Source organism: Ctenopharyngodon idella, chromosome 23, assembly GCF_019924925.1.
Source record: "Ctenopharyngodon idella isolate HZGC_01 chromosome 23, HZGC01, whole genome shotgun sequence".
Classification (NCBI taxonomy): Eukaryota; Metazoa; Chordata; class Actinopteri; order Cypriniformes; family Xenocyprididae; genus Ctenopharyngodon; species Ctenopharyngodon idella.
Window position 1 is genome coordinate 1,935,843 of NC_067242.1, and position 26,349 is coordinate 1,962,191.

Sequence of the window (26,349 nt, forward strand, 5' to 3'; positions counted from 1 at the left end):
GTTTAACTACATGTGATTTAGGTATTTAAAATCCATTTTAGGAAAAGTAAGGCCAGTATATAACAAGCTTGCCTGAAAATCTAAGCCCTTGTTGTTGAGAGCAATATTAATGGTGAATGTTGAGGAGTCGTGATGTGGTCTCAGATAGGCTTGTCTGTTTGGAGTGTACTTCACCACAAAGTTCATAATCGCATAGCCCTGGACGAAAAAGAAAAGACAGCAGACACAATCAAAACCCAACTCTCAAAAGTATCTGACAGATTTGCTTACAGTTTAAGGGTATGCTTTTTTTTTGTTGTTGTTGTTTTTTTTGGAACCACAAAATAGCATGCAATACAGTATAATATTAGTTTTTAACATGTTAGTCCATCATATTCCAACAGCCTTGACAATTATTACATTTTAATTACTTCAGACACATTATCTAGAGAATAAAAACAAATACACCTAGTACAGGGGTAGGAAGAGTTTAAAAAAAAAAACACAACTAAAAATAATAGGGAAAGGCGGAGAAGAACACATGAAGGATGTGATCGTATAGCACAGGATCACTGGAGTATTAAAGGCATTACAGGAGCCCACCTCATTAAGAAATTAGTTTTCTGAAGTCGTAATTTTGTTCCATTTCATACAACTCCTATACTTTTTGAATCCAGGCATTGTATGATAGGGGGTCAGATTTTAACCATTTGCATGTAATACATTTGATGGCTGCAGCAAATAGAATTTGTAGTGAATATATTTTATCTCTACCCTCAAAGCCCTCTGGACACACACCTAGAAGGGCAATTATAGGGTCTTCGGGGATTTCAAAATGGAAGATTTCTTTAAGGGTGTCGAATATATCTTTCCAATCATTTCTTAATTTTGGACATGACTTAAGGGTATGTTTAAATGACAACAATGTACTAAAAACGGAAAAGTTTTCCTTTGCGTTTTTCGCGTACAGATGACAACGTTGTCAAAACGATCCCCATCACACGGATCTGCAGAAAATATTAAAAACACTGTTTTATGCTGCCGGGCCAGTAGATGGCGATGTCACTTTGTAAAGACTGAACACATAATACGCATGACGTCACCATTTTCACAAATGTGCATTTTTGTAGTCTGCATGGAGACGATAACGGTATCATTTTCAAAAACTTGCACTTTGAAACATGCAATATTTGCATTTTTAGGCACCCAAAACACCATTGTTCTGTAAACTAAAGGCCAAAACGCATAAAAAGTTTTCCGTTTTCGTTTGAAAACGGTGTTGTGTAAACGGACCCTTAATTTATGTAACTTTTTCTTCTGTGGAGTAAAAAATAAATAAATTAATAAAAAAAATAGTGAAGGACCTTCATGTTCACATAGGTGTTTCCATACAACAACAGATCGTGTTAAAATTGCTCTTTTGTTCCTCACATAAAACCCCAAATGTGGCTTTGGAAGACTTTGAATAGTATGGACTACTTACGCATATGGTACGACACTGTCATTTTGAACTGTTGATCTAAGGAAAAGAGCTTCAAGAGGATTCTGCTAAAATTTTACTTTTGAATACCACTTTGTAAAGACATGAGGTTGAGTAAATAATTCCAGAATTTTTATTTTTGGGTGAACTGCCCCTTTAATGGATGACCTACAAAGAACTCAGACTCATGGTGCCAACCGGAGTTCACATTCCATGAGTCAAATCATCCGGAGACCTAATAACACTCAACAGTGGACAGAGCCTTCCTAAACGAACAGCGAGAGACGGAAAGCTGAAACTTACAGAGAGAAAAAGATGACTTGACTCATTCCATGAGTCATGTCAACCAAAGACCTAACAAAGCTCATCTAGCAAGCTGTGTTTTAGTTGGCTGCTCTAATAAGCCTTCCGAAATCATGTAGATGTGTAATGTACTAAAAAAGATCCTTGTGGCTGACAAAAAAAAAAAAAAAAAAAAAAAGTTTAAATTGCTCAAATTATAGAAAATGCCCTAATTTACAGCTAATAAGCAGCAGCTCAATGAGAGTGTGAAGCCATGAGTTAAATAAACTATACTTAACAGATGAATTTCAAGAAGCCTATCAAGAAAATATCTGACTCATATTTCACGCCACAAAGAAAAGAAAATGCTGCAAGAAGCAGTTATGAGTTCAAAACCGTTAGTTTCAAATGTAAGTGAAATGGCGGAAAATCTAGTGTGGAATTTAAAAATACAGAGTGTGTGAAAAGGCTGTTTCTTTTCTTGAAATGCAAATTTGCAATAATTTAACAAATAAAGCAAATTTCTCCACACTTGATGGATTTTTACTGGTGCAAGAACACAGCTGGCTTTAAGTCCTCTGCAAGTGTTTCCATTTTTTTTAAATAGCCTTTTTCTTTCAGGTTGAGCTTCAATGATGATCAAATTTTTACCATCCAAAAAAAAAAAAAAAAAAAGGCAAATGACTTGTTCAAATTTTAAACGTGCCATCTGTGTTTGGTTTCTAAATAAATTAGCCATAAAGCTCTTTCTGTATTTGGCTTTTAATTGCCTTAAAGGATTAGTCCACTTTCAGTAATTTCCTCACCCCCATGTCATCCAAGATGTTCATGTCCTTCTTTCTTCAGTTTAAAAGAAATGAAGGTTTTTGATGAAAACATTCCAGGATTTTTTTTCTTATAGTGGACTTCAATGGTCTCCAAACGGTTGAAGGTCAAAATTACAGTTTCAGTGCAGCTTCAAAGGGCTTTAAATGATACCAGGTGAGGAATAAGGGTCTTATCTAGCGAAACTATTGGCCATTTTCTAAAAAAAAATCAAAATGTATGCTTTATATGCACAAATAATCGCATCACAAGTGCTTCCACCAGAACGGAAAAAAAACGGAACTGGCGCCGCGTTCGTTACGTAAGTTGATGTAAGTTCAGTCTTTCGACTGAAGAAAGAAGGACAGGGACATCTTGGATGACATGGGGGTGAGGAAATTATCAGGAAATTTTTATTTGAAAGTGGACTAATCCTTTAAATCTCAAGCTATTTTGACTTGAGGTTCTTTTTTTTTTTTTTGTGTAAGCTTCACAGATTAAACCTTCAAGATTTCACCCAGTGACAGAAATTAATGGGGGCTTGGGGCAAAAAATGCCACCAAAATGAACAAAAATGCTCACCAAATTTAAGATAAGGGGCAAAAAATGTCCCTGCACAATTAAGGTAAATCTATTAAGACTGTCGCAATTAAAGTAAAATGTGAAAATTAATGAAAAAAAATTGATTGCAGCATCTAATTTAGATCTGTTCACGTTGATTTTATTTTATTTTTTGTTTATTTATTTTTTGCAGCATTGTGCATTATAACTAATTACACGTTTCTGTTGAGCATATGAATGCATTGGCCAATCAGAGGTGTTTACATGAGTCACCGGTAACTTTTGTAACTTGTAACTTCACACAGTAACTTGCCGCCAGCCATGAAACAGTCTATAGTATTCGGATTGAAGTATAAAAATAAAAAGACACAGATACATTTAATAAGGTAATCATAAAAATTGCCTTTACAAAGTTAAAAAAATAAAAAAATAAAAAAAAATAAAAATAAAAATAAATTCCATGGGGCAAAAAGTTGATTTCTGACCCTGGTTTCACCCTAATAAACATAAGAAGACATATTGCCTTACAAAAAGATGAGGTAGAGGTAGAAGAGACATTCTGATTTAACAGCTGATTATGACTCAGACCTAGACAGACTGGCTCACCTTGGTGTAATAGCCAGAGAAAACCTTGAGAGTGACAGGGGAGATGAATTCCCTGATAAAGTGCAGCCATTCCTTATCGAAATTGATCTGTTTCATATGAATGTCATCTGTCGGGACACTCTCATAGCCTCCAGTGATACGTCTGTCCTGCAAAGAGAAAACACAATGACTGGGCAAACAGTCAATGATAAAAACCACACAATTGCACTGCTGTATAAAGTCTATTAAGAAGTTAATTTACACTGGAAAAAAAAGAATCCCAAAAATAAGAATTAAATATGAGCATGACTAGATATTTACACGTTTTCATCTGCTAAGAGTAATAATATATTTCCTTTTATATTTACACATTTTAAAGTAATTTTCATTCATGGGTGATCCCTGTAGAAACTGTACAGACTGTTTTAAGGCCGGCGGGTTTATCTGACCTCGTGTCTTCCACCAGACCATGAACCATAGTTTTCCATCTCCTCCACCAGCTCATTGCAGGCTTTCTCCGAGAACACAGGGAACCAGAAAACATCTGGGCATGGCTGCAGAAACATAAACAGGTGATTAATATCATCAGGTCTTTTTAAATAAAAGCACTAAAGTGTATAGTCATACCGTAGCTCCCAGCCAAGTCCCCAAATGTCCATTTATTACAAAAAAAAAAAAAAAAAAAAAAAGCTGGTAATTCAGAATAATCATTCTAAGATCAACAATAATTATAACCATATGGCTGCTCATATGTGCATATCCACCTGACAATCATAACAGAAGTAATTTATAGATTTCAGAAGTCTGAAAGGTACAATAGCAAAAACAGACGGTTTATGAATCAGAGAGAAGGTGGAAAATGGTCATAATTGTTATATAAGTCTAAATTACAATCACTTTTGGTGCACAAGGCTTGACTAACATTACAACTGGGAAAATATATTGCTACAAAAGTGTAGAGGGTTAATGATTGTTTTGCTTTAAGGATTCAAAATCCATCCTTTCTCCAAACTGCTTGTCCTATATAGCAAGGGTGGGCAGCTTTGGCCCTTGAGATCCACTTTCCTGCAGAGTTTAGCTCTAACTCTAATCAATCACCCAGACAAGCTAATCAAGGTTTTCAGGATTATTAAAGCTACAAGCAGGTCAGTTTGATCAAGGTTGGAGATAAACTCTGCAGATCAGTGGACTTGACTTGCCCAGCCACGCTATATAGGGTTGTAGGGATGTTGAAGGCTATGTCTTCGGATTGTGGGGGAAACTGGAGCTTCCAGAGGAAACCCAAACCAACATGGGAAGAACATGCAAACTCCACACAGAAAGGCTGGGACTCAAACCAATCTATTTTGCATATTTTGACACTGTACATCACCAGATCCTCCCATCAACATTCTTAAAGGGGACCTATTATGCCCCTTTTACAAGATGTAATATAAGTCTCTGGTGTCTCCAGAATGTGTCTGTGAAGTTTCAGCTCAAAATACCCCACAGATCATTTATTATAGCTTGTCAAATTTGCCCCTATTTGGATGTGAGCAAAAACACACCGTTTTTGTGTGTGTCCCTTTAAATTCAAATGAGCTGCTGCTCCCGGCCCCCTTTCCAGAAGAGGGCGGAGCTTTAATAGCTCACACTTCGGTTGCTCAACAACAACAAAGCTGGAGAATCTCACGCAGCCGATATGAGGATTGTCAGTAACGGTGTTCAGCCTTACATTGTTCAAACCGGAGTCGACACTGATGGAGAGACTCAGGAAGAAGTTACAACTTTTAGAATGAAACTGGACGTTTCTGAATGGTTAGAGGATAAATTTATGTAGTTGCTGTGGAGTTGATTCAACTCATCCACTAGCATGTGCCGTCATGTTAATCTTTTGTGCAAATCCAGAGTTGAATTGACCCTCGTTTGTGAAGCAGTCTGGTGTAAAATGACGGCATGGCAACAACACTCTACTACAACAACTCTTCCTCTTCTCTAAAGCAGCCCAACATGGCCTCACCCCCTTTGTTGTGTGTTCTCGGTGCGGGGCTTATGTAAATTTTGGGGTTTGTGATGTCACCAACCCGAGAAGAAGCTTGTTGTAGTCTCTACCAGCCGTTTGTTGTAGTCCTTAAAAAGCGATTTCTGTAAAAGAGCATAACTTTGCAGATGTTGTTTATGCTCATTAAACACTAAATCATAATCTAGGACCCCTTTAACACTGGGCATTTAGGAAACTGCTGGTTTGAATCCTATCTCCCATGTAGTTGGAGAAGTTGCATCAAGTAACCATAGGGTTCGGTGCTTTGCCTTATCTTCTTCTCAATATACACAACGCTGTTTGGACTTATCATTAATGCCATGGATGTTCCTACCATTTCTATGCCAAAAACAGTTCTAATTCTCATTCTTGCCTTTGGCTGCCCAAATCTTGGCTCAACCTTACAAACACATAGCTTCTTGTCTCCAGCATCATCGTTCAGCTAACCCATTATACAGGTCAGGCAAGAATGTGTTTGATGACCAGTTCAGCTTCACAGACCATTGCAAAGGCTGTCGAGACATGCAGATTTGCAGTGTACTACTTCAAGAAGATCTGGTCCTATCTAGTTCCTTTCTGAGCAATGTGCACAACTCCAGTCATCTCTAGACTGGAGTATTGCAATGTTCAGCTAGCTGCTTTCTTGCATGGACACTTAAACTGCAAATGTGGTTCATTTGGTCTTCAAAAGAGTCTGCACTATACCACTACTTGCCTTGCTTCAGTGATTGCCAGTTGTTGCTCTCAAAGTTCAAGGTACTGATGCTTGCCTATAGAACAACCACTGGTTCTGCATTTGTGCCCTCCTAATTACATCCACTTTATCAAATCTATCCTTCTCCCACAAGTCTGGTCTATAAGCAAGTGAATAAAGTCCCTTTTTCAGAACATTAGGATTCACTGTACATCCATGGTGGAATGATCTTTCCCACTCTACCCAAACAGCATCTACTAAATGAATAAATGTTTGTTTATACCTGCTCCAAGAGGTTGTCAGTAAAAATTCGAGTGTAGTTGGGATGGATGTATTTCTCTCTCCAGTCCTGTGTAAAAGAAAGATAATTAGTACTTTAGTCCATTCAGGGACCTGCATTTCAAACAATGTTAAGCTTCTCTGCATTCATTTGGCAGACAGACTAAAACCTAGATAGAGGTCAACACAGACTTATGTTTACCCTGTCAGCACTCCACTTCATTACAGATGACAAATGAACCACTAAATGAGAGCTTCTGGGTTTTTGTAACATACGCTTTGTATACAGAAAACATTCGATCACAAATTGTATTGTCACTCACCAGAGGGTTTTCAAATATTTGCCAAAGGTCATTGTTATAATGGGATGTGTTATAGTTGGCAGTTGAAATAAGCCTTCCGAACTCATGACGATTTGTAACATACATGAAAACTTCCTGTGACGGACAAAGAAAAGGTAGTTAAATGCTAAATTTTATATTTATAATGGAAAAAAAAAGTGAACATTCACAATTCAAAGGAAAATATGGACATGTAAAATGAGCAATAAACAAAACACAAATGGTAGAGGCAATGGTAAAAAGAAATCCCAAATAAACAGCATAATCTGTGATAAATAATGTGTGATCAATAACAATGGAGAACAGATGTTGGGAACCGCTGTGAGAGGGAATGGAACGGGAACACAGGGAAGTGCTGGGAAAAGCTCCTCAAAGTGCAAAACAGGAATCAACATTCCTGTTTACTATAACTACAAGCAGGGACAAGGATTCTTGCTTCTAAATGTGGGAAGATCCAGACTTACTCTCGGTCTAGGCTTTTCCAAATCATGTCTTGCACCAATCTCAAAAATATTAGCATATTTGTTGAATCCAATGCAAACATACAAATGTAATAAGTGCTACATAAGTACCTAGGCTGAGATAAGTCATGGAGCTTATGAGGGTAAGTTTCATGTTATTGGTATTGGTGTGCTTGGGAGAGGGTTGTTCTTGGATATAGATGTCACTGCAGGGAAAACAATAATGCAGGATATCCATTAGATCCTTCATTGGCTTTTCCACCACTTAACTCAAAAGGGTTGTAGAATTTTATGGTTCTGTGTAAATGCATATATAATATCTGGTGCTTTGTCCGGGTTAACCCCATCAAAAACAATGGCATCACTTTCCCAAAGGGTTCCGCTGGTTAGCTGAACACATCTGTTGGTGCAAGATGCATTCTAAAATGGTGGTGTTTAAATCAAATGTTCGAATGCATACTGGGACATGCATCTAAATTTATGACATAGAAAAACCATGAAACAACCACACTGAGCATAAAATGGGGATTTATGGTTTTTCCACATGCATAGTAATTTATCTCAAATTTGGTTTAGCCTTTTCTATAAGATTACATGTTCTGTAATCAGACAACAATGCTTGTGATCTTGAGATTACATATATGTACCTCAAGCAAGCAAATATTAAATGTTAGTGGATCTTTTCCTTCCAAAAATATGCATTTATTACTATATTTAGTAATTTAGTATGGTTGGAATATCACTTTCTAACCATTTGGGAAAGTGACGCGTTGCTTTAAAACATTTGAATCTTAAAATGATATAAGATAGAATCAAAACAAGAGGAACCTTTGGGGGTCTGAGCATATGGAATGATTCCGGAGAAGGAGAATCTCTTTCTCTGTGTACTGTCTAAAACGAAGGAAAAGCACCATGTAAATTATATAATGAGACATAAAAAGTGTGAGTAACAGAAAGAGATTAAGAAATTTGCATATTAGGGAAGACTGCCCTTCCGGGACAGCTGAAGTTCCTGTGTTTTAGTTGGCTGATTTTCTGCTCAGAGCAGAGCTTTGCGCTGCCTTAATGTGTCTTAAGCAGTTAGTAGTAGACAGGAAGTATTTTAGTTAGAAAAACAGCAGAGTTAGTTATTAGTGGTGTAGGTTGTTTAAGGAGAAGCAAAAAACACACAGCCAGACATTCCCATTGGTTCAATATCACATGTTGCATATGAAAAAGGGAGAGAGGAAAAGGATGATGAACACTTTGGATGCATCACAGAGGCTGCCATAAACGGACAGAGAGGTCATGCCTTCACATCAGCACATTGATATTCTTTGAATACTTGCCAGTTACATCTTGGTCACAGAAGTGCAGCAGATGTTCAAAAGCAATGAGAAATCAGGCTAAAATGTCATATGCAAACTAATACAGAACAACGCTGTTTTAGAGGTTAACTGCTTTATCATCCACTTTACTACATTCCCCCCCTTAAGTTATATCGACAGAATCTGTGACATGCAGTCAGTTACCACAGACAATGAGGACTGATCCCTCAGTTTGTAAAAAAAACAAAGATTGCTTTAGCAGTAATGAATGTACAATGGAAGTTCATGGGGAATTGTATTCTAGAGGGATTAATTGGATAACTGGATTTAGCACCGGATTGACTAGTTATGTATTACTAACATATTTCATGTTGGTGGAATTGTAAGCAGTACTTTAAGTACAGTATTTATTTGTGTTTCCATGTTTCCATGATAACTGACTCTAAGGGCACTATCATACATCCGGCTCAATGCGACGCCAGACGCGACAAGTGTTTTTTGCTCATTTCAGCCCGACGCAGTTATCATTTTCACATCCAGTGCCCACGTTGTTTAAATAGCAAATACACTCGCACCCATTTGTTCGCCCATGGGCGTGCTGGTCTGAAAATGAGGTGTGTTCAGGTACATTGTTGGCGTGTTGCTATTTTTAGGCAACTGAAAATGACTGCACCATTGACCAACAAAAACCTGCTCTAAAGTCGATGGCGCAATATTTTTTTGTTATTTAAAGGGCGAGTTAGTAATATGCACCTATAGGCAGGAGCACAACGAGCATAAACTCTGCTTGTTACACACACAGGGAAGCGTGTCTATATTCCGACATCTAAATAGCGAATCCACCATGGTGCAAGTGCACCTGGCTTTTAAAGGTAATGGGAGATCAGACTCTGATTGGTTTATTGCACGTTACGCCCAAAACACACCCATGACTCATTAAGAGACTAGGTACAACCCTTTTGGACCATGCACCAACCATTTTTTACGTTATTAAACTAGCAAAAGTGGATTCGAACACCTGCGCCGTGCATTTCAGACCATGTGCTTAGATTGTTAAAATAGGGCCCAATATGTTCAAGATAAAAGTTGAAATATTGGCCATACCTTTGCACCGAAAAGTTAAGCAATTCTATCACTCATGATAACACATATAAAGTTTTGACTACTTTCGAAATGGTATGTATTTTAACAGTTTTCATGGTGTCTTCCATTGTAAGTGCATTACTTTGTGTTCTTTTTTATTATTATTAATAAACAGCCTGCCATATATGCTGCTGATAGAGCTTAACTTAAACATTATATATAAATATTAAATACAATATTAAATATGTACAAAAATTGTAGTTAGCATGAATTTTTAATACTAATTGCACAGAAACAAATTATATTATATTGACATTGCATACCTAAATACTTAAAACCCTAGACTATCATTAGATGAATTATATAAATGATATAATTGCTGCTGATCTAGATTAAATTTTTATTATAATAGTACAGCTTTGTGTTCCAGCGGTCATACCAAGTCTCTGGCATTCCTGCACATGGCCATGTCAGGGTCCAGCCTCTCCAACACAAAGACATTCCTCTCTTTGAGTTCATTCCTCAGAGTCTGGCCCTTAATGAGGTAGATGTGGGCCATGAAGGGAATGTTCCACACACCACTATTTACACAAGAAAAGACAAAATAAATATATATGCACTACTGTACATATTCCAGAAAAATATTGAGCAGCAACTATAACATTGAATATAAGAAATGTTTCTTGAACACAAAATCAGCATATTAACAGAGTTCTCATTTTGATTTGGAGAAGGACAATTACGCATTTTCTTATAAGATTATATATACTGAAATTTCAGATCTTAATAATTTCTGAATCACATTCTTTTAAGTCACTCACACACGCTTTCCTTGCACAATGTCAATGTAGTCTTCAGATCTTGCATAATAACCATCCAGGCTCAGGGCTCCCCAAAAGTTGGACCACAGTTTTCCGTGACGGGTGACAAGAGGGCCAATTATTTTTCTGAGGTGGAAAAAGGATAAAGGAAAGGATAAATTATACCAAAAATCAGCATCAGCTCATAAATACACTAAGAAGGCAGTAAAATTACAGAAAACTCTAATGCTGAAAGATAGTCAATGTTCGATGACCACAAAACAGGTGTAGATTTTTGCAAGATGTCACTATAGCATATTGCTTTAACATTTATAGCACAAGTAAGTGGTTAACATGATTCATGTGAGAACATTTTCTTGTGCGAGGTTGAAGAGTGCATCCTTTTATTCAGGAACATGGGAGCCGTTTTATATGGTATCGTTTCTATAACCATAAGTGTGAACCTAAAGTAACACAGTCAAGGCTTCACATCCAGTGTGACCTTAAACTCTAAAAGCATACAGAATATCTCTTTACTGAGGTAAACATGTCATTCAAAACACATTAGTGGAAATTATAGCATTGGTCAACAATGTGAAAGCAAGCAAGTAAAATTCCACATTTCTAAGGTTACCAGTTACGATTTCACTCCACAAGCCGGAGGCCAGCAGAGAGAGTTCCCAAGACTTCTTAAAATACCTGAAAAGGGCTTCCTCCATAGTCATGCGAAAGAGCGCTTAAGGTTGTCACGTTAAATGTCACTGAGTTCAGGCTTGTTTTTTAGTCAAGTGGCATTTTAAAAGTTCCTGCGATATAGAGCAGACTGTTTCTATGTGCCATGGGAAAACAGGAAGCCACCCATGCTTATTTTTAAACCGTGAGGGATTTGCATTCAGTCGGCTGTAATGTTCCTGTGGTTTTAGCACTTGAGGGAATCAAGTTCGTTCCCTCAGACAAAAAGGTTACTGTGGAAGATTCCAGAGTATTGAAATGCTTAGCATCAAAGTGAAGCTACCTGTTTTGCTCGATGAGCAGTTTCAGTGTCTGACGGTTGGTGAGCATCACATCTGCATCGATGCTGAAGTAATAATCACAAGAAAGATCCTTCCGGCACACATCCCTGTAAGAAAACAAGAAGGTGTCATTATTAATATTGGCAAAATTCTGTGCAATGTTGATTCTCTTAGCCTCTTCTACCATTCTTATTTAAAGGGGTCCTTCATTATGATTTCACTTTTTTAACTTTAGTTAGTGTGTAATGTTGCTGTTCTGTTCAACATCTGCAAAGTTACGACTCTCAAAGTTCAATGCAAAGGGAGATATTTTCTTTTACAGAATTCTGTGTTTAAGAACTACAACAAATGGCTGGTAGGGACAACAATGAGCTTCTTCCTGGGTTAGTGACATCACAAACCCCAAAATTTACATAAACCCCACCCCTGGGAACATGCAACAAAGGAGGCGAGGCCATGTTGGGCTGCTTTAGAGAAGAGCTGTTGTAGTAGAGTGTTGTTGCCATGCCATGCTTCACAAACGAGGGTCAATTCAATGCTGGATTTGCTCAAAAGATTAACATGACGGCACATGCTAGTTTCATTCTAAAAGTTGTAACTTCTTCCTGAGTCTCTCCATCAGTGTCGACTCCAGTTTGAACAATGTAAGAATGAACACCGTTACTGACAATCCTCATTTTGGCTGCGTGAGATTCTCCAGCTTTGTTGTTGTTGAGCAAATGAAGCATGAACTTTTAAAGCTCCGCCCTCTTCTGGAAAGGGGGCTGGGAGCAGCAGCTTTTTTGAACAAAAGGCTGAGAAAATCACGTTTTTTCTTTTTGTTTGTTTTTTTTCTCCAAAGACTTGTTTCTGCTTTTTTTTCACCTGTGTTTTGATCCAGAGATTCTGTACTGTTTCAGAAGATGCATGATAGCGTCCCCTACCAGATAACAGTGAAAATTCTGTCAATGGCAGGGAAGCATTGTCTCATAAATGACGGAAAATTCTGTTAATAGCGGGGAAAGAGTTAATCTTGAAACTGTGTATCATTAGAAAGTTTTAGGACTATAGTTTCAATATTTGACCACTATTTGTGATTAAAAAATGGTTATAGTTTCTGTCAGGAGTGTAAAATCAGCTTGCAAAATCAGTCGGTAGTTTTTGACATATTTCATATAATATAACAAGGCATATTCGCATCTGCTCTCAGATTGTGATCACACAGGTTCACTTCACACAATCCATTAGTGCTTTCACATGTTTACTTCATATTTCAGTAAGAAAGATTGAATTCATAGCAAATGGAAAACTTCTATGAAGTCTTCTGGCTTTTAGTTTAGTCAAGTTTTTTTTTTTTTTTTTTCCCCTCTGAAATTTGAAAACTGCTCATATTTGCCAAGTTACCAAAGTCTGCAACCAAAAGTCAGAGATCTGAATATAAACACAAACATTTTTCAACACATTCGCCCAAAGCCAACTTGTATGAGCCCTTATATCCCACAGTACAAGGTGTTTTAGAAGAACATCTAAGACAAAGTTAATACTTAATGAAACATAAGGGACAATCTAAGTGTCTTTTAGTAATGTTCCTCTGAGTATCATTCTGTTCAGTTTGAATATGTATTTATATATTCTTCTCTGTTCAGCTCTGAAACACAACAGCAGGTGTCTGAAACAAACATTTTCTAATGTCTGCTCTGACGTCTTATGCAAACCAGCATTTTTCAGACCTACTAATTAAGACAAACAACTTGAGTGATATCACCATGACAGCAGCCACTAATGCCAAACAGACATGCAGTGAAAATAGCATCAGGACCAGCTAAGATAATCAACATACGTATTTGCACATCCCATTGAGTAGTTCTATAACATTTTTGATGGTATATGACCGCATACATCCACTAAAATGGATGTTATTGGGCTTGTCTGTGCAAATCTCAAACTAAAAATTTAATATCTGAGTTTAGGGGTTTCCTGAGTATGAATATTAATAATAGTGACACTAAAACAAGTACCAATAATTACATTGGAACCAGCTGGTTATAAGTAATTGTGAAAAAGGCTCAGGAAAGTCAAGTGAGAAAATATTATGACATTTATACTTTTTTTCATATGTGTGCTAATTGCTTTTGGCGTCACTGTATGAAAGCAGACATGCATAAGCAGATTGAAAGGGTTTTGGAGCCAGGCTGGGGATCTTGGAGACAGCAGTGTTTGGGAGAATACTAAACTGAAAGCAAATAGAAGGGTTCACAGGAGCGTCTTCTGTGTTTGGTTGGTACATTGCTATAGCAGAGGCAGATTCACTGCTCTGTGGTGAGTCGGAAGTTGTTCCTGTGTTTTTTATTTGTAAGGAGCTGAAAATGTGCTGACATGTGGCAAAGGTCTCTGTGTATCTTTGATCAGGAGTTAGAGCTTGAATTGCTCAGATTTGCATTGTAATTTAGTTTGTTATTTGCATATATTCGAGAGTCACTCTTAAATTAAAGGAACACTTACATTCCCATGTTCCTCGCTTCTCCTTGAGTTAAGTTCTCCTCGGGGCCAACAACCTTAAAACTGTGGAAAACATCCTTGTTCTCTTCCCAAAACTTCTGTATGTGCTTCTCATGGTAAACCTCCTGAAGAACAAGACATGGAACAAGAATGGTCTCTAAAAATCCAAAAAGGTTCTTATTGCTTTTGTCAGCCAGACACTCACAGTGTTATGAATAAAGATGTTCAGTTTATCTTTGGGATAATCTAGACTCAGGAACCGTTCGAGGAACTCTGGCAGGAATGGAGTCGGCTGCTCGATGAATACACCAACAGTCACTTGTGGATATTCCTGATTAGATAAAGAGAAAAGTCTGGTCAAACATGAACACTTCTTCATGCAGTTGAGTTATTCACAATGTGTTCACTAAGGGTGGGCAGTGTAACCAAAAAATATCACAGCTGGAGTCATTTTATTGCACAGTGTTTCTCCATCCATTCTCCAAACCGCTTGACCTTAGGCTGAAAGCTGGAAATCCATCACAGGGCTATTAATAATCCATTAAATACTCGAACAATAAAATATACTTAATCTAGTTTGATTAGTTTGTCTCTTTATTTCACAGATGCAAAAAAAAAAAAAAAAAAAAAGGTTATTCATAAAAATAAGTCTAGTATCAGTGCAAAAACAGCGTCACATTATCCAACACTGAAATTAAAAACCAAAATACTCAAAAAAGTATAACAACTAATATAAAACTATTATTTCTGAATGGAAAAACTACAATCAAACTGTAGTAGAATAGCTAATATACCACACCCGTGACTGTATATCAGTTGAATTCTATAACACCCCTAAATAAGACCTTCATTATCCTGACTTGTTTTCACTCTATTTTCACATTTCTTTATGTTTCTCTCTCACACGTAAATAATAAAGCTGCCCTACACACTGATTATGGTATAAATGGTATAGGAAAATAATATACAGTCCCATCATACCATCCAGCCCTATTTCTCACATAGCAAGAAGCTCTGCTGGAGGTCTGAGAGAAAGTAGAAGCTTCTTTCCCATGACATTGAGCTTAAGGTTACATGGATCGGTCACCACTACTTTTGTGGTTCTTGACCAGTCTACACAGCTCACTAGATGAAACGGGACCTGAGTGGCACCATGTAATTTCCCAGTTCCGACCTTGGCTCTGGGTTCCTGAAGGGAGTGTCCTAGAATCGAGCCAGAGGTCTTTAAATTGTTACCGACAGAAGAGCAAGGACTAAACAGGAGACACAGGGGATTCTGCGGAGTCTAGACCGGGACAGTTTCCTTTAACAGGGCCCTTTCAACCACTGCAGTGTGAGATTTTGAACCCTCGTCCCTTCTTCAACAACCAGTCCAAAACCACTGAGCAGATGAGAGTGGTTCGACCCAGCCACTCCCTCGACAAACAACAGACTTTGGTCTGGGCCTCATCTCATCGGCCTTTCCGATGCTTTTTAGCAATAAATCAAATATTAAAAATAGGCTTTTTGTTTTACTTGACCAGTCATCTGTCAATAATAATAACAAGTATATCATATATCTTTACATACTCCCCCCCCTAACAGACTAAGAAAAAATACAGTTGATCCATTCCTTGATGCTGATTGGTCAATAGCCGTGTTTAATAGCCAGTTTCGCATTGTGCTCAGCAATGCCCTTCAGCTGTGACTCACAATACCGCATTGATTACATATGTCATATCATGCAGATTGTTGAGGTAAAAAAGTGTGTTCATTTTCTAAGAGATTGGATTTACAATCTCTGCCTGGAGGATGATAAAACAGTCTAAAAATTTGTGACAGACGGTCCAAAGCATAACTAAAGATTTGGGATCTTTTGACTTGGGCCAATAAGTACCCACCCAGATCAGCCTAAAAACCACCTAGCAATGCCGCAAAGCTACCAACCTTCTGAATAAGTACAGTATCTCCAGATCAAAACACAGGCAAAGAAGCAGCAGAAATGCATGATCTCATATCTAAAGCCTAAAATATACTTCACTTTTTAAGCATAGGGTCAGTGTGCGTAACGCAAATTTCATCATCAGAAGAGTACGTATTTTTGTAACCGTGCGTACAAAGGCCGCACATGTGTATTTAACTTTTTTTGCAGTAATTAATTTATCCATAAGGTGGCAACCATGCCCTGGGGGTGTCAATTCACAAGGTAGTTGAAGAAAAACTGCATAAACAGAACAGACTGGAACGCATGCAAGCTACAGCGACAATGGAGGCCTAAATAGACGGGAGGTTAGAAAGTACCCTCATTTACCTCTAGCATGAAAGAATACAAGGATATTTACATGGGATGTAACTCGTGGCTCAAAACTGTGCATGCGTCGAACACCTGTGTACGTGTACGAGTCAAATGAAGTATACCTTTCATGGCTGCGTGTTCGACCAAGCGTACGCGTAAAAAAAAGTATTCTTTGGGCTTAAGCAGATGCATATGAAAAATAATGCTACCATCATCAACAATAAACAGCATATAAATCAAAACGGCCTAATGTTACTGAGTGAAAAGTCGACCTAGGAAGTGGTTAGGACTGTGCAAGCTTTGGGGGTGTTGAAGAACTCGATTTACTCCATCCATGTTTTGATCATCGTACTAAATCTGATCCAGACGTAGTCTTTGACAAATACATGATTTTGTCAGCTTTTTGCTCAAAATGTTGCATTTTATGAAACTTACCCAAATTCAAGAGTGCATGAAGCAAGAACAAAACTTACTAATGTCATAACTGGCGTTTATCACACAACACACTTGTCTCTGGTGACATAAGCAAGACTCATTTAGTCTGTGTAAACCCCATCTTACCAATCGAATTCAAGCTCGCATTCAGTTTTAAATGCAATATCCATATTTAAAAATTGATGGATAGAACCAAGTCCCCACCAAAGTCTCTTTTTTTTTTTTTTTTTTCTCGATAATCAGGGTAATGCATAAGCTAACAATGAGCAATACATTTGTTACTGTATTTTTTGTTATTTTTTTGTTAATATTAGTTAATAAAAAAACTTAATTGTTAATAATATAAACAGATGCAACTTTTGATTTTAATAATGTATTAATAAATGTTAAAATTAAGATTAATACATGCTATTTCTATTGTCAGTTCATGTTAACTGATGTAGCTGCTAATGTTAACAAATGGAACCTTATTGTAATATGTTACTATAAGCTGTTACACTCGGATGTACAGTACATCACAATACAGAAGAAAAGATCTGTTGCTGATTCCGTTTCATTGTGACTTTAATAATGTTCTAGAAACCACCCAGAAAACCTTAGCAGTCTGTTAGGAAATTCTGATAACCGAAAAAAGGTCAGCTCCAACACTGTGGTGAGTTTTGCACAGGCAAGTACTACAAGCAGAAATTTGTTGTTTCCGCCTCAGTACCTCACTCTTAATGTATAGAACTCAAAGTCCTTTTCGCCAACCTTAGCTGAACCTAACGACAAATTTTCAGGACGACCGCTATAAGTTGCCCTGTGGATAAAACCCCACATTGAGCCGCCCGCTAAAGAGAGGTCTGGTTGACAGCAACACCCCAGTAAGTGAAACCGTTCTAAAACCAAAAGCCATTTCCTGCACCACAGCAGTGCACAACTTCCTCTTCCTCAAGTGGCTCCTCATGGGCATGTATAATCTTTTTAGGAATGTTTAAAGGGACATAGGGTGGCATAAAACACATGTTATTGTTGGAAACAACACATAACTCCCATGCCTCACTTCTCTTGGCTTATCTCAAAGTGAAAACTGAAAAGGAACTAGATATTCACTTAACATATACAAAGATGTATTAATAGTGTTGGAAATGTTTCATTGTTTTAAATGGCAGTTTTAGGATATAACTTTCTGGTGCTGAGAGGAAGAGGAACAAAAACAGCCACTGTGGCTTTCATTGGATGACTCACTTTAAGCTGAGACAAATCCATCATGTCTTGGTCACAGATGGTACAGCCGCGCTCATAGTTCCACACATTGGGGATGTAGTTGGCTAAGTAATTCAAGTATATCTGTGGAAAAAAAAAATACATTTTTGTTTAGTTATTTATTTTATAATACATTTAAAAATATGTATATTCTAAAATATTTATTCTACATGATGGTCCAGATGATTTAAGCTCCAGGATAGGAAATGTCCACCCATATTCCAGCCCAGCCTCTAGTAGTTAAATCCAATTTTGGTCAGGACAACAACCCAAAAATGAATTCTGCTGTCAAATTGTCATGAACTACTGTAACTAGAACTATAATTATCGCTGGACTGTTACTTTAGATGTACAACGCAACACACATTAAAGACTGAGTCTGTCTCAGTTGGAAATTTACAGAACAGCATCACAGGGAGGGAAAACTTGCATCTGGTCATCATTTTTGTACTTAAACAGTGTGGAAGATCATGCAGATTAACTGTGCTGAAGGGAAATAATGTTCTTGTGTGTTGGCTTATGGGAAATGACTCTTTTTATCTTAGATCAGGATAATGAAATTTACTTGTTACCATAAACATGTTGCCTCAAATTTTGCTGAAAAATAAACCTAAAATATTTATTTTTGATTAGTGCGATAAAGGGACCCTCTGTAAAGCCCATGGGACCCCAGATCAAATAATATTTACACTTACAAACATTTGCTATATTTATCTTTCTTTCTCTTTAACCATTCCAGTCGTATCCAACTCTTGGTGATTCGATGGCCCTCGCTTGCCATACACGAGAGACTGACCATGAATTTTCTTGGCAATGATTTTACCGGAGTAGGTTGCCAGGTCTTTTCCCCCAACCCTCCTCATTACATGGCTCGGGACTCAAACACACACTACGGACAATTTAGCATCTCCAATTCACTTATACTGCATGTTTTTGGATTGTGGGGGAAACTGGAGCACCCGGAGGACACAATAGCCACGCTTCCACTGTCGGGCCAAAAGCGAGCGGGCGTGCTAGTGCGTGCCAGGGCCAATCGCGTTTCCACTGTCACTTCCGGGGCTTGATTGGGCCTCGTTGGGGCTTTCTTGGGAGCAACAGCCAGGGTTTTTAGGCCTGCCGAATACCTTGGTCCAAAGCGGGCCAGCTCGGGCTTGAGGGAGTGGTTACGGCAGCGCCACGGATGATTTCATATAGGTTACAAGCTAACATCAGCATTAAAGACTTGAAAACATTTTAGCTCAACTCACTTTCAGACAGCAGCGAGTGTTTGAAATGACTTCTGTTTGTGATTCGATGTGGATTCTGATCACTGTATAAGGCAGAAATATTTATACACATGCAAAAGGCTATGTGCGCTAACCATTACCATAGTAAACATGGTAAATACGAGCACTTGAGGAAATCAGACAAATCATATAGGCTATCACAATCGTGTATTTATTTTCTCTGTCGGTAACTTACGTCTTGTCTTTTTATACCGGACTGTCTGATATCCATATTCAGCTCCGCAACTCTGGTTTTTCGGGAGCTTCCGTTGTATCTCTGACTGAAAATGTAACTGTGGGACTGTCACTGGAGGGAGTGCTAAAGCTCCTCAGGTTGTATTTTTGGTGGAAAATGTGTAGAAGTGATAATTCTTTCTAAATGTGATGTAAACATACTGTCCTGTGACTAAAATTAACAGCAGCAGACGCAACTGAATAAGTACATGTGTCCTCTTTCTTTTGTGAAATAACGGTAAATACCACTTTATTTCTGTGACTAATGTGCAATCTTGACACAAGTTAATTCATTATGATTAATGCATCACTTATTATTAAGTAATCAACAAAAATGCCAACAAATGGCTGTCTGCTAAAACTTCCATTTGTTGGTGAAATGATGGGTTTGTGTGATGTTGTTCCAGAGAGTTGTGTTACGGATAGGTTTTAGTGAAGTGTTGTGGAGCTTCTGGCCCGACAGTGGAAATGCAGAGTGGTTTTGGGCTCGGTGCTACAGGTCCGAGGCTATTAGCCCAGCCTGGCCCATTGAAAGCCCTGGCTCGCACTGGCCCGCCAGTGGAAAAGTGGCTAATGAGAACATGCAAACTCTACACTCAGCTGGGACTCAAACTGGGGACCTTCTTCCTGTGAGGCGACAGCGCTACCCGCTGAGTTACTGTGCTGCCCACCACTGTATTTATCACTGCTGTATGTGTGTCAGCCAGAAACAGAAGACTACTGTCATGAACAGTAGAACTAGGGGAATCTGTCAAGATACAATGTCTGCATACTTCTATCCAAAACAACTTGCCTTAATACATGGTTGTGGATTTATTAAGAGATATCGCACCCTAATTTAAAACTGTCCATGTGCTAAAGCTCCGGGTTTTTCTCCCAATGGAACTAAAGCCCTTATTCCTTGTTAATTTGTTCACTGGCAGCTGGATACAGATTTTGGCAGCACAGCTGCACACACTCCTGTCATGCTGCTTTCGATTACAGGAAGTTAGAATGTAATAGTAAGGAGGGAATCTTCAATTCAATCCAGCCTCAACCACATTACAGATGGTCTCCAGATGCAGTCTTTTTAATTCGTCCCATGTTCAGCAATGTTAGATAGCTTAGATAATTTACCATTTATCGTTGACTAAGACAGACAACCCCTTGAAGACCCAGGTCATGACCTCTAGTTCTAGGTCAATTGTTTAAACATTACTGGCAGAAAATCCAAATGAAGAAAGGCAATAAACCAAGCCGCTGGCTTCACATTCTGGTTGTAACCTACTACTGTGTATCCTCAAGCCTTGTTACTTTTATTGGACCTTGTTTGAGTATTTACGAGAACATCTGTATTCCCCAGGGCATGTTAAAGACACTGGAGATAAGAGAGATCATCAGGGACGGACACGGGGCAGCTTGAATGAATCATAGAGCATAAGGGTGAGCTCTGGATGGATGATTATTCATTAGAAACAGCACAGATGGTTGGGTATTAGGAGAAGATGACTCCACGCAGTGCTGTGTTTGTTTAATCTGTCACTGAAGAGCAGAAGGAAAAGCTCTACGGGTTTGAGATTACATTATCACCCAGGCATCCTGGTAAAATGTCAAACTCTACAGCTAGGCAGAGAGAGTTGGACAATGCAATATTTCAGCCAAAGGACTGTCTATTTAGTCACTAACTGTACAATTACAGTCAGAAACATCATTTTGAAAATAACTCATGTAGTGTTCTACTGGAAAATATTATCAGTTTTGAGGAACAGGAATGAAGGGCAGATGAAAGATTTCTCCGTTTAAATAACCAACTGCAGAAGGTGAGACTGGAACGGTTAGACAAATTTAGACATGCAAATATATGAGTTCTGCCACTTGGTTTACCTATAATATTCATGACAATTAATAAGACATTTTGTTTTGGAAGTATATTTGTTTTGCCACAGTTTGAACAACACTTCTAGTGACAATTGAAAACCCCAGTGAACCTTCGTTCAGAAGACTTCCAATGCCTGGTCTACTGTTTGCATTATTCATTGACATGCAGAGAAAAAAGACATTTACCTTGGTGTTCACATTTCCGTGGATAACCGCGGGCAGACTGTTGTAGACAGTGTTCCTCACTCGCACTCGCTCAGTCCCAAACTTCAGGAGAACTTCATCTAAATTCAAAAAATTGATTTTTACATTTTAACATTCGGTATGTCAATGGAATTCTTTTGAGTGTTTTATTGATTGGCAAGTCTGGGCATTGAGACTAGATATTGTACACCTCTTCTCAAGTGGGCCACATAATTTGAAGTGTCTGTAGAACAAAAGGTGTGAGATGAGTTACACTTAGGGTTTTGATCAAATCCCTATATGAGCAGTAGTATTAGTGATGCTTGCCTTAAGTACTTAAAGAGATTACCTAGTACTTAAAGAACTAATACCTACACCAAAACTGTTTTGATGCAAAATTTAAATCAAAACTTTGACAACCCTTTATTCATCAGCTATGTATGATGCAATATATGAAAAAAAAATAGTTTAATAGCAAGTTTTACACAGCATCTTGAATTGACTCACCCACTGCTCCATTCAGATTCTGGAAAATCTCACATTTGTGGTCCAAGGTCATATTAAGCCTTTCCTAAAATAAAGAAGAGGACAAACTTTAGTTTGTGCAAAAGTGACCGTGTGACCTTTGTCCTTGTGTAAACTGTTTATAGTTTTGTATTTTTAACCAGTTTGTTTTTCTTTTGAGTTGTATGCTACATTTGCAAGCGTTTTATAAGTGCATGTGGTCAAGTTACAAGCACATTTATGCTCTCACAGAATGCCTTAACCCTCTGGTGCTCTTCGCGCGGCGGTCAAAAATGACCTTTTTTTTTCAATTAAATGTACTATATTTTTAGTTCAATTATATATTTTTTTTATTTAATATTTTTTTTTATTTTTAGAGGATTATGTGGAACTAAATTATATTTATGCTGTAGTTATAATCAATTTATTCACTTTTTTGAGCATAGACCTAAAAATGAAATTTCCAACTTAAACTGTCATAAATCCTGAATACTTTGGAGCACAGACTTAAGTTTGGTCTCTTTTTAAAGACGACACTTGGCAAATTATTGCTGAAGTGAAAAAAGTTTTAAAAAAATAACTTAAGAAAAAATATAGAATTTTACATTTTTTAAAAAATGCACACAAATACTACTTTCAATTTTTATATGACATATATATATATATATATATATATATATATATTTTTTTTTTTTTTTTTTTTTTTCCCAAAACACATTTTACTCCAAAAGAGTGAGAAAATCAAGTTGTGTTCCAAATTTGAGCTTTATATCTCAAAAAAATGAGCTTTCAGTAAGACTTTGTTTGGGCGCAGTACCAAAAGTTTCCACTAGATTCGTTTCCCATTAATTTAAAAAAAAAAAAAACTTAAACTTAAAAGAGCACCAGAAAGTTAAGGCTTGCTTCTTCACTGACCCTCTGAAGTGGATCCACGTAGATCTTAGTGTAGAATAGCTGATCATCATCATTATCATGAAGGTCCCACTGGTTCACAATCTTCTGTACGTATGGAGCATAGCCAATAAAGCCTGTGAAAGACATCATGTTGTTTTTTTTATGGACTGACTGTGTTGTAAAAGAAAGTATAGGATGTAAAAGATATGTGTGAAGCGTTGACATTATGGGATGTCTGGACACAGTTCCAATTTCAATTACGTCTTCTCTGAGAATCTTAAATATCACTCCCAATTCTGGTGTGGTTCCTCAAACCCTCAAAACAGTGGGAAGTCTGGCAGAAGCATCTGACCAACAAGCAACAAGTGTTGTGTGGCCACGTCTAACCTCAGATGGCATAGACTTTCTACATCCTCTCAAAATGGAGGACTGTGTTCAGTATATGAGCTGGATCTCTGTGTTTCTATAGTAACCTGCGTACGGATATCTCATCATTTTCTTGAAGCTCTAACCACAGTTGAAAATTGTAGGGCTTGGTTCTCACATTGGCCTCTGTGCAGTTTTAGATACCATCATTCTACAGGAATTAGGAACTATTTTAAGTTACCACCCTAGACATTCTTAATTCCAAATAACCTTTTTCTATAGCCTACATTCATAGGCTGATCTGAAAACCATTTAAAACACACCAAATTGATGTTTCCAGTGGCTTTAGTAGGAATCTGTACAAATCTGTTCAGTAGGCACCGACACATCTCAAACGATTTTACTGGAAATCCAGACTTTGAGATCTTTCAATGAATCATCGATCCACTAAAATCCAGAAGAAGCTAAACAAGGCAAGTTTTCAAGCACATATGATTTACATGTCAGTTCATTCGCTAAATTAGCAGATATTCTTAGCCTCAAGGCGGTCACCTCAGATGTGGTGACATGAATCTTGTTTTTATTACAGTGCAATAAAGTAAAACCCTTGACATAATGCCCAGGTTCGAAAGCAATAGTTGAAGCCAGATGTAATGCATTATGACATGTGGTTTTAATCTAGAATCCAGAATGTTTTTTTTCCCACAGATCGAATCAACTCTACCTTCAAGAATCTTGACCTAAGGGATGATCAGAAAGGGACGAGTTGTGCCATGCAGTCTTTCTTATTTCCACGAAAACACTGCTCGACATGACATTTTTGGTCCAACCGAAACAAAACAGCAGTCACCGCAATCTACGGAGCAGCCGAAGGGATAAAACCAACCTTCAATTTTGGATGTACAGGCAATCAAACAGGAAGTCCAACACAAACAAACTTGTCCTGTTAATGACACAGCCTCAACGCCCTGACAGGACACTACACAAGACAAAGTGACCACTGCAGTCAAAGCAGTAATTGACCAGATTAAAATAGACAGAATCAGGACTACAAAGTTTAGACGAGCAATGACCACAGGGTTTAGAGTACAGAGGGGCTGGCGTTACCATTCTTCAACGAAGAGACCGAGGAAGATGGATGGACGCACACGTACACACTCAAATGAATGCACCATTCATGAAGACCCCTGTATGAATAGTGCACTATGCCTGGTGGCCCTCAGGAAATTCCACAGGGTGAGTAGCCGCCACTGGCAGTTTACACAGAAAACACTTTCTCTATCATATTGTACCGATAATGAAATTCCACTGTTTGTCATTCGCTCTCTATAATCACCCTCCTCGCATTGTTCTAAATCCTACCAGACCAAACAAACCCACACAGAAGCATCCGGGGCAAACTGCACTATGATGATACGGCTAAATGGCAGCAGGCCATGACCTCATAAATAACTGCTGAAGAATGTAAACCATGAGGTATTACAAGCTGTGAAGAACCAATAGCACGTGTACAGACTAAACAATTGTACAAATCAATTGTGCACATTCTTAATGTGCATGTGCTCTTAAAGGGATAGTTCACCCAAAAACTAAAATTATCCCACATTTACTCACCCTCAAGCCATCTTAGGTGTATATGACACCTTCTTTCAGACAAACACAATCGGAGATATATTTAAAAATAGCCTTGCTCTTCCAAGCTTTATAATGGTAGTGAAGAAAATTCATCCATCCATCATAAAAATAATCCATACGGCTCCAGGGGGTTAATAAAGGCCTTCTGAAGTGAAGCGATGGGTTTTTGTAAGAAAAATATCCACTTTTAAAACTATAAATTCAAATAACTAGCTTCTGGCAGACGACAAACAAATAGGGCTGTGCAACAAACTGAAGATCCTCTTCTCTTATATCGAAATCTTCCGACATTTCTCTTAAAAGTTTCTGGTTTTAGACTTCTAATTTGTGATCAATGTTTTGTTTTGCTCTATCCTCTGAGCTTCCGCGTTCATCAATACGTCATGTGTCAGGTCAGAGGTCACTCTCCCGCCGCAAATCTACGCGTATGGCTATCTGCCGGAAGCTAGTTATTTGAATTTATACTGATAAATACTGATATTTTTCTTACAACAACCCATCGTTTTCTTCAGAAGGCCTTTATTAACCCCCTTGGAGCCGTATAGATTACTTTTATGATGGATGGATGCATTTTTTTTGTTTTGGCTTCAAAATGTGGCCCCTTCACAACCATTATAAAGCTTGGAAGAGCAAGGATATTTTTAAACATATCTCCGATTGTGTTCATCTGAAAGAAGATACACCAAAGATGGCTTGAGGGTGAGTAAATCATGAGTTAATTTTAATTTTTTTGGGTGAAGTAACCCTTTAAATCCTGTTTAGCCTGTTATATACATGTCAACCGTTTAACTAACTTGCTCAGCAAAACTGTTGCTGAAACAACCTATTTCACACTGGTCTTTATAGCGCCGCTATGTGTTTGAAACATGTTGGAACGCAATGATGCATGAAAGCTAAAAATGTCTGTTCATATACTTGAATGATTTGTTTTAGACCTTACATTTGCAAAATGCAAACTGTGTTTACTGAAGGCAAAATATACAAATCTGTAACACAAGAAAATCGGTCCAGTTTTGACATCAAATTGTGAGATGTGCACACAATGAATACGTTACCAGATTGGCAATAAAGGTGCTTAAATTGGGGTAACAGCCAAAAATGTGTGCCAGTTAGATGCAAAAGTCTGTTTATGTTTTGACATCAGAGAAGCTCATTTATGAATTTCAAAAAAATATCATGTAAATGCAGCTTTATTCAAGTTAATACAAATGTTTCTAGCTTTTATGTGTGGTATTTACGACCTTATAGAATATTAACTAAGGCATTTACATTACTCTGCATGACATTTG

General features: G+C 37.8%; 1 protein-coding gene and 1 long non-coding RNA gene across 3 annotated transcripts in view; one reads left to right on the forward strand and one right to left on the reverse strand.

Moving 5' to 3' along the window:
• Positions 1 to 26,349, forward strand: part of LOC127505720 (uncharacterized) — a 426,197-nt gene that overhangs the window by 16,125 nt on the left and 383,723 nt on the right. The window lies entirely within an intron of this gene.
• The window catches only part of plod2 (procollagen-lysine, 2-oxoglutarate 5-dioxygenase 2), a 47,817-nt gene that overhangs the window by 1,484 nt on the left and 19,984 nt on the right, over positions 1 to 26,349 (reverse strand). Inside the window, exons 5-19 of one of the 2 annotated variants that reach the window (XM_051881453.1) lie at positions 23,081 to 23,193; positions 22,169 to 22,232; positions 21,665 to 21,762; positions 18,105 to 18,206; positions 14,373 to 14,498; positions 14,171 to 14,292; positions 11,692 to 11,796; positions 10,698 to 10,823; positions 10,316 to 10,457; positions 8,315 to 8,377; positions 7,008 to 7,121; positions 6,689 to 6,754; positions 4,141 to 4,245; positions 3,713 to 3,859; positions 73 to 198 (exon numbers count right to left, since the gene is read on the reverse strand). In XM_051881453.1, coding sequence (XP_051737413.1) covers positions 73 to 198; positions 3,713 to 3,859; positions 4,141 to 4,245; positions 6,689 to 6,754; positions 7,008 to 7,121; positions 8,315 to 8,377; positions 10,316 to 10,457; positions 10,698 to 10,823; positions 11,692 to 11,796; positions 14,171 to 14,292; positions 14,373 to 14,498; positions 18,105 to 18,206; positions 21,665 to 21,762; positions 22,169 to 22,232; positions 23,081 to 23,193 — 1,619 coding nt within the window. The remainder of the gene's footprint in view (positions 1 to 72; positions 199 to 3,712; positions 3,860 to 4,140; positions 4,246 to 6,688; positions 6,755 to 7,007; positions 7,122 to 8,314; positions 8,378 to 10,315; positions 10,458 to 10,697; positions 10,824 to 11,691; positions 11,797 to 14,170; positions 14,293 to 14,372; positions 14,499 to 18,104; positions 18,207 to 21,664; positions 21,763 to 22,168; positions 22,233 to 23,080; positions 23,194 to 26,349) is intronic. The other variant, XM_051881454.1, reaches the window with a different exon arrangement.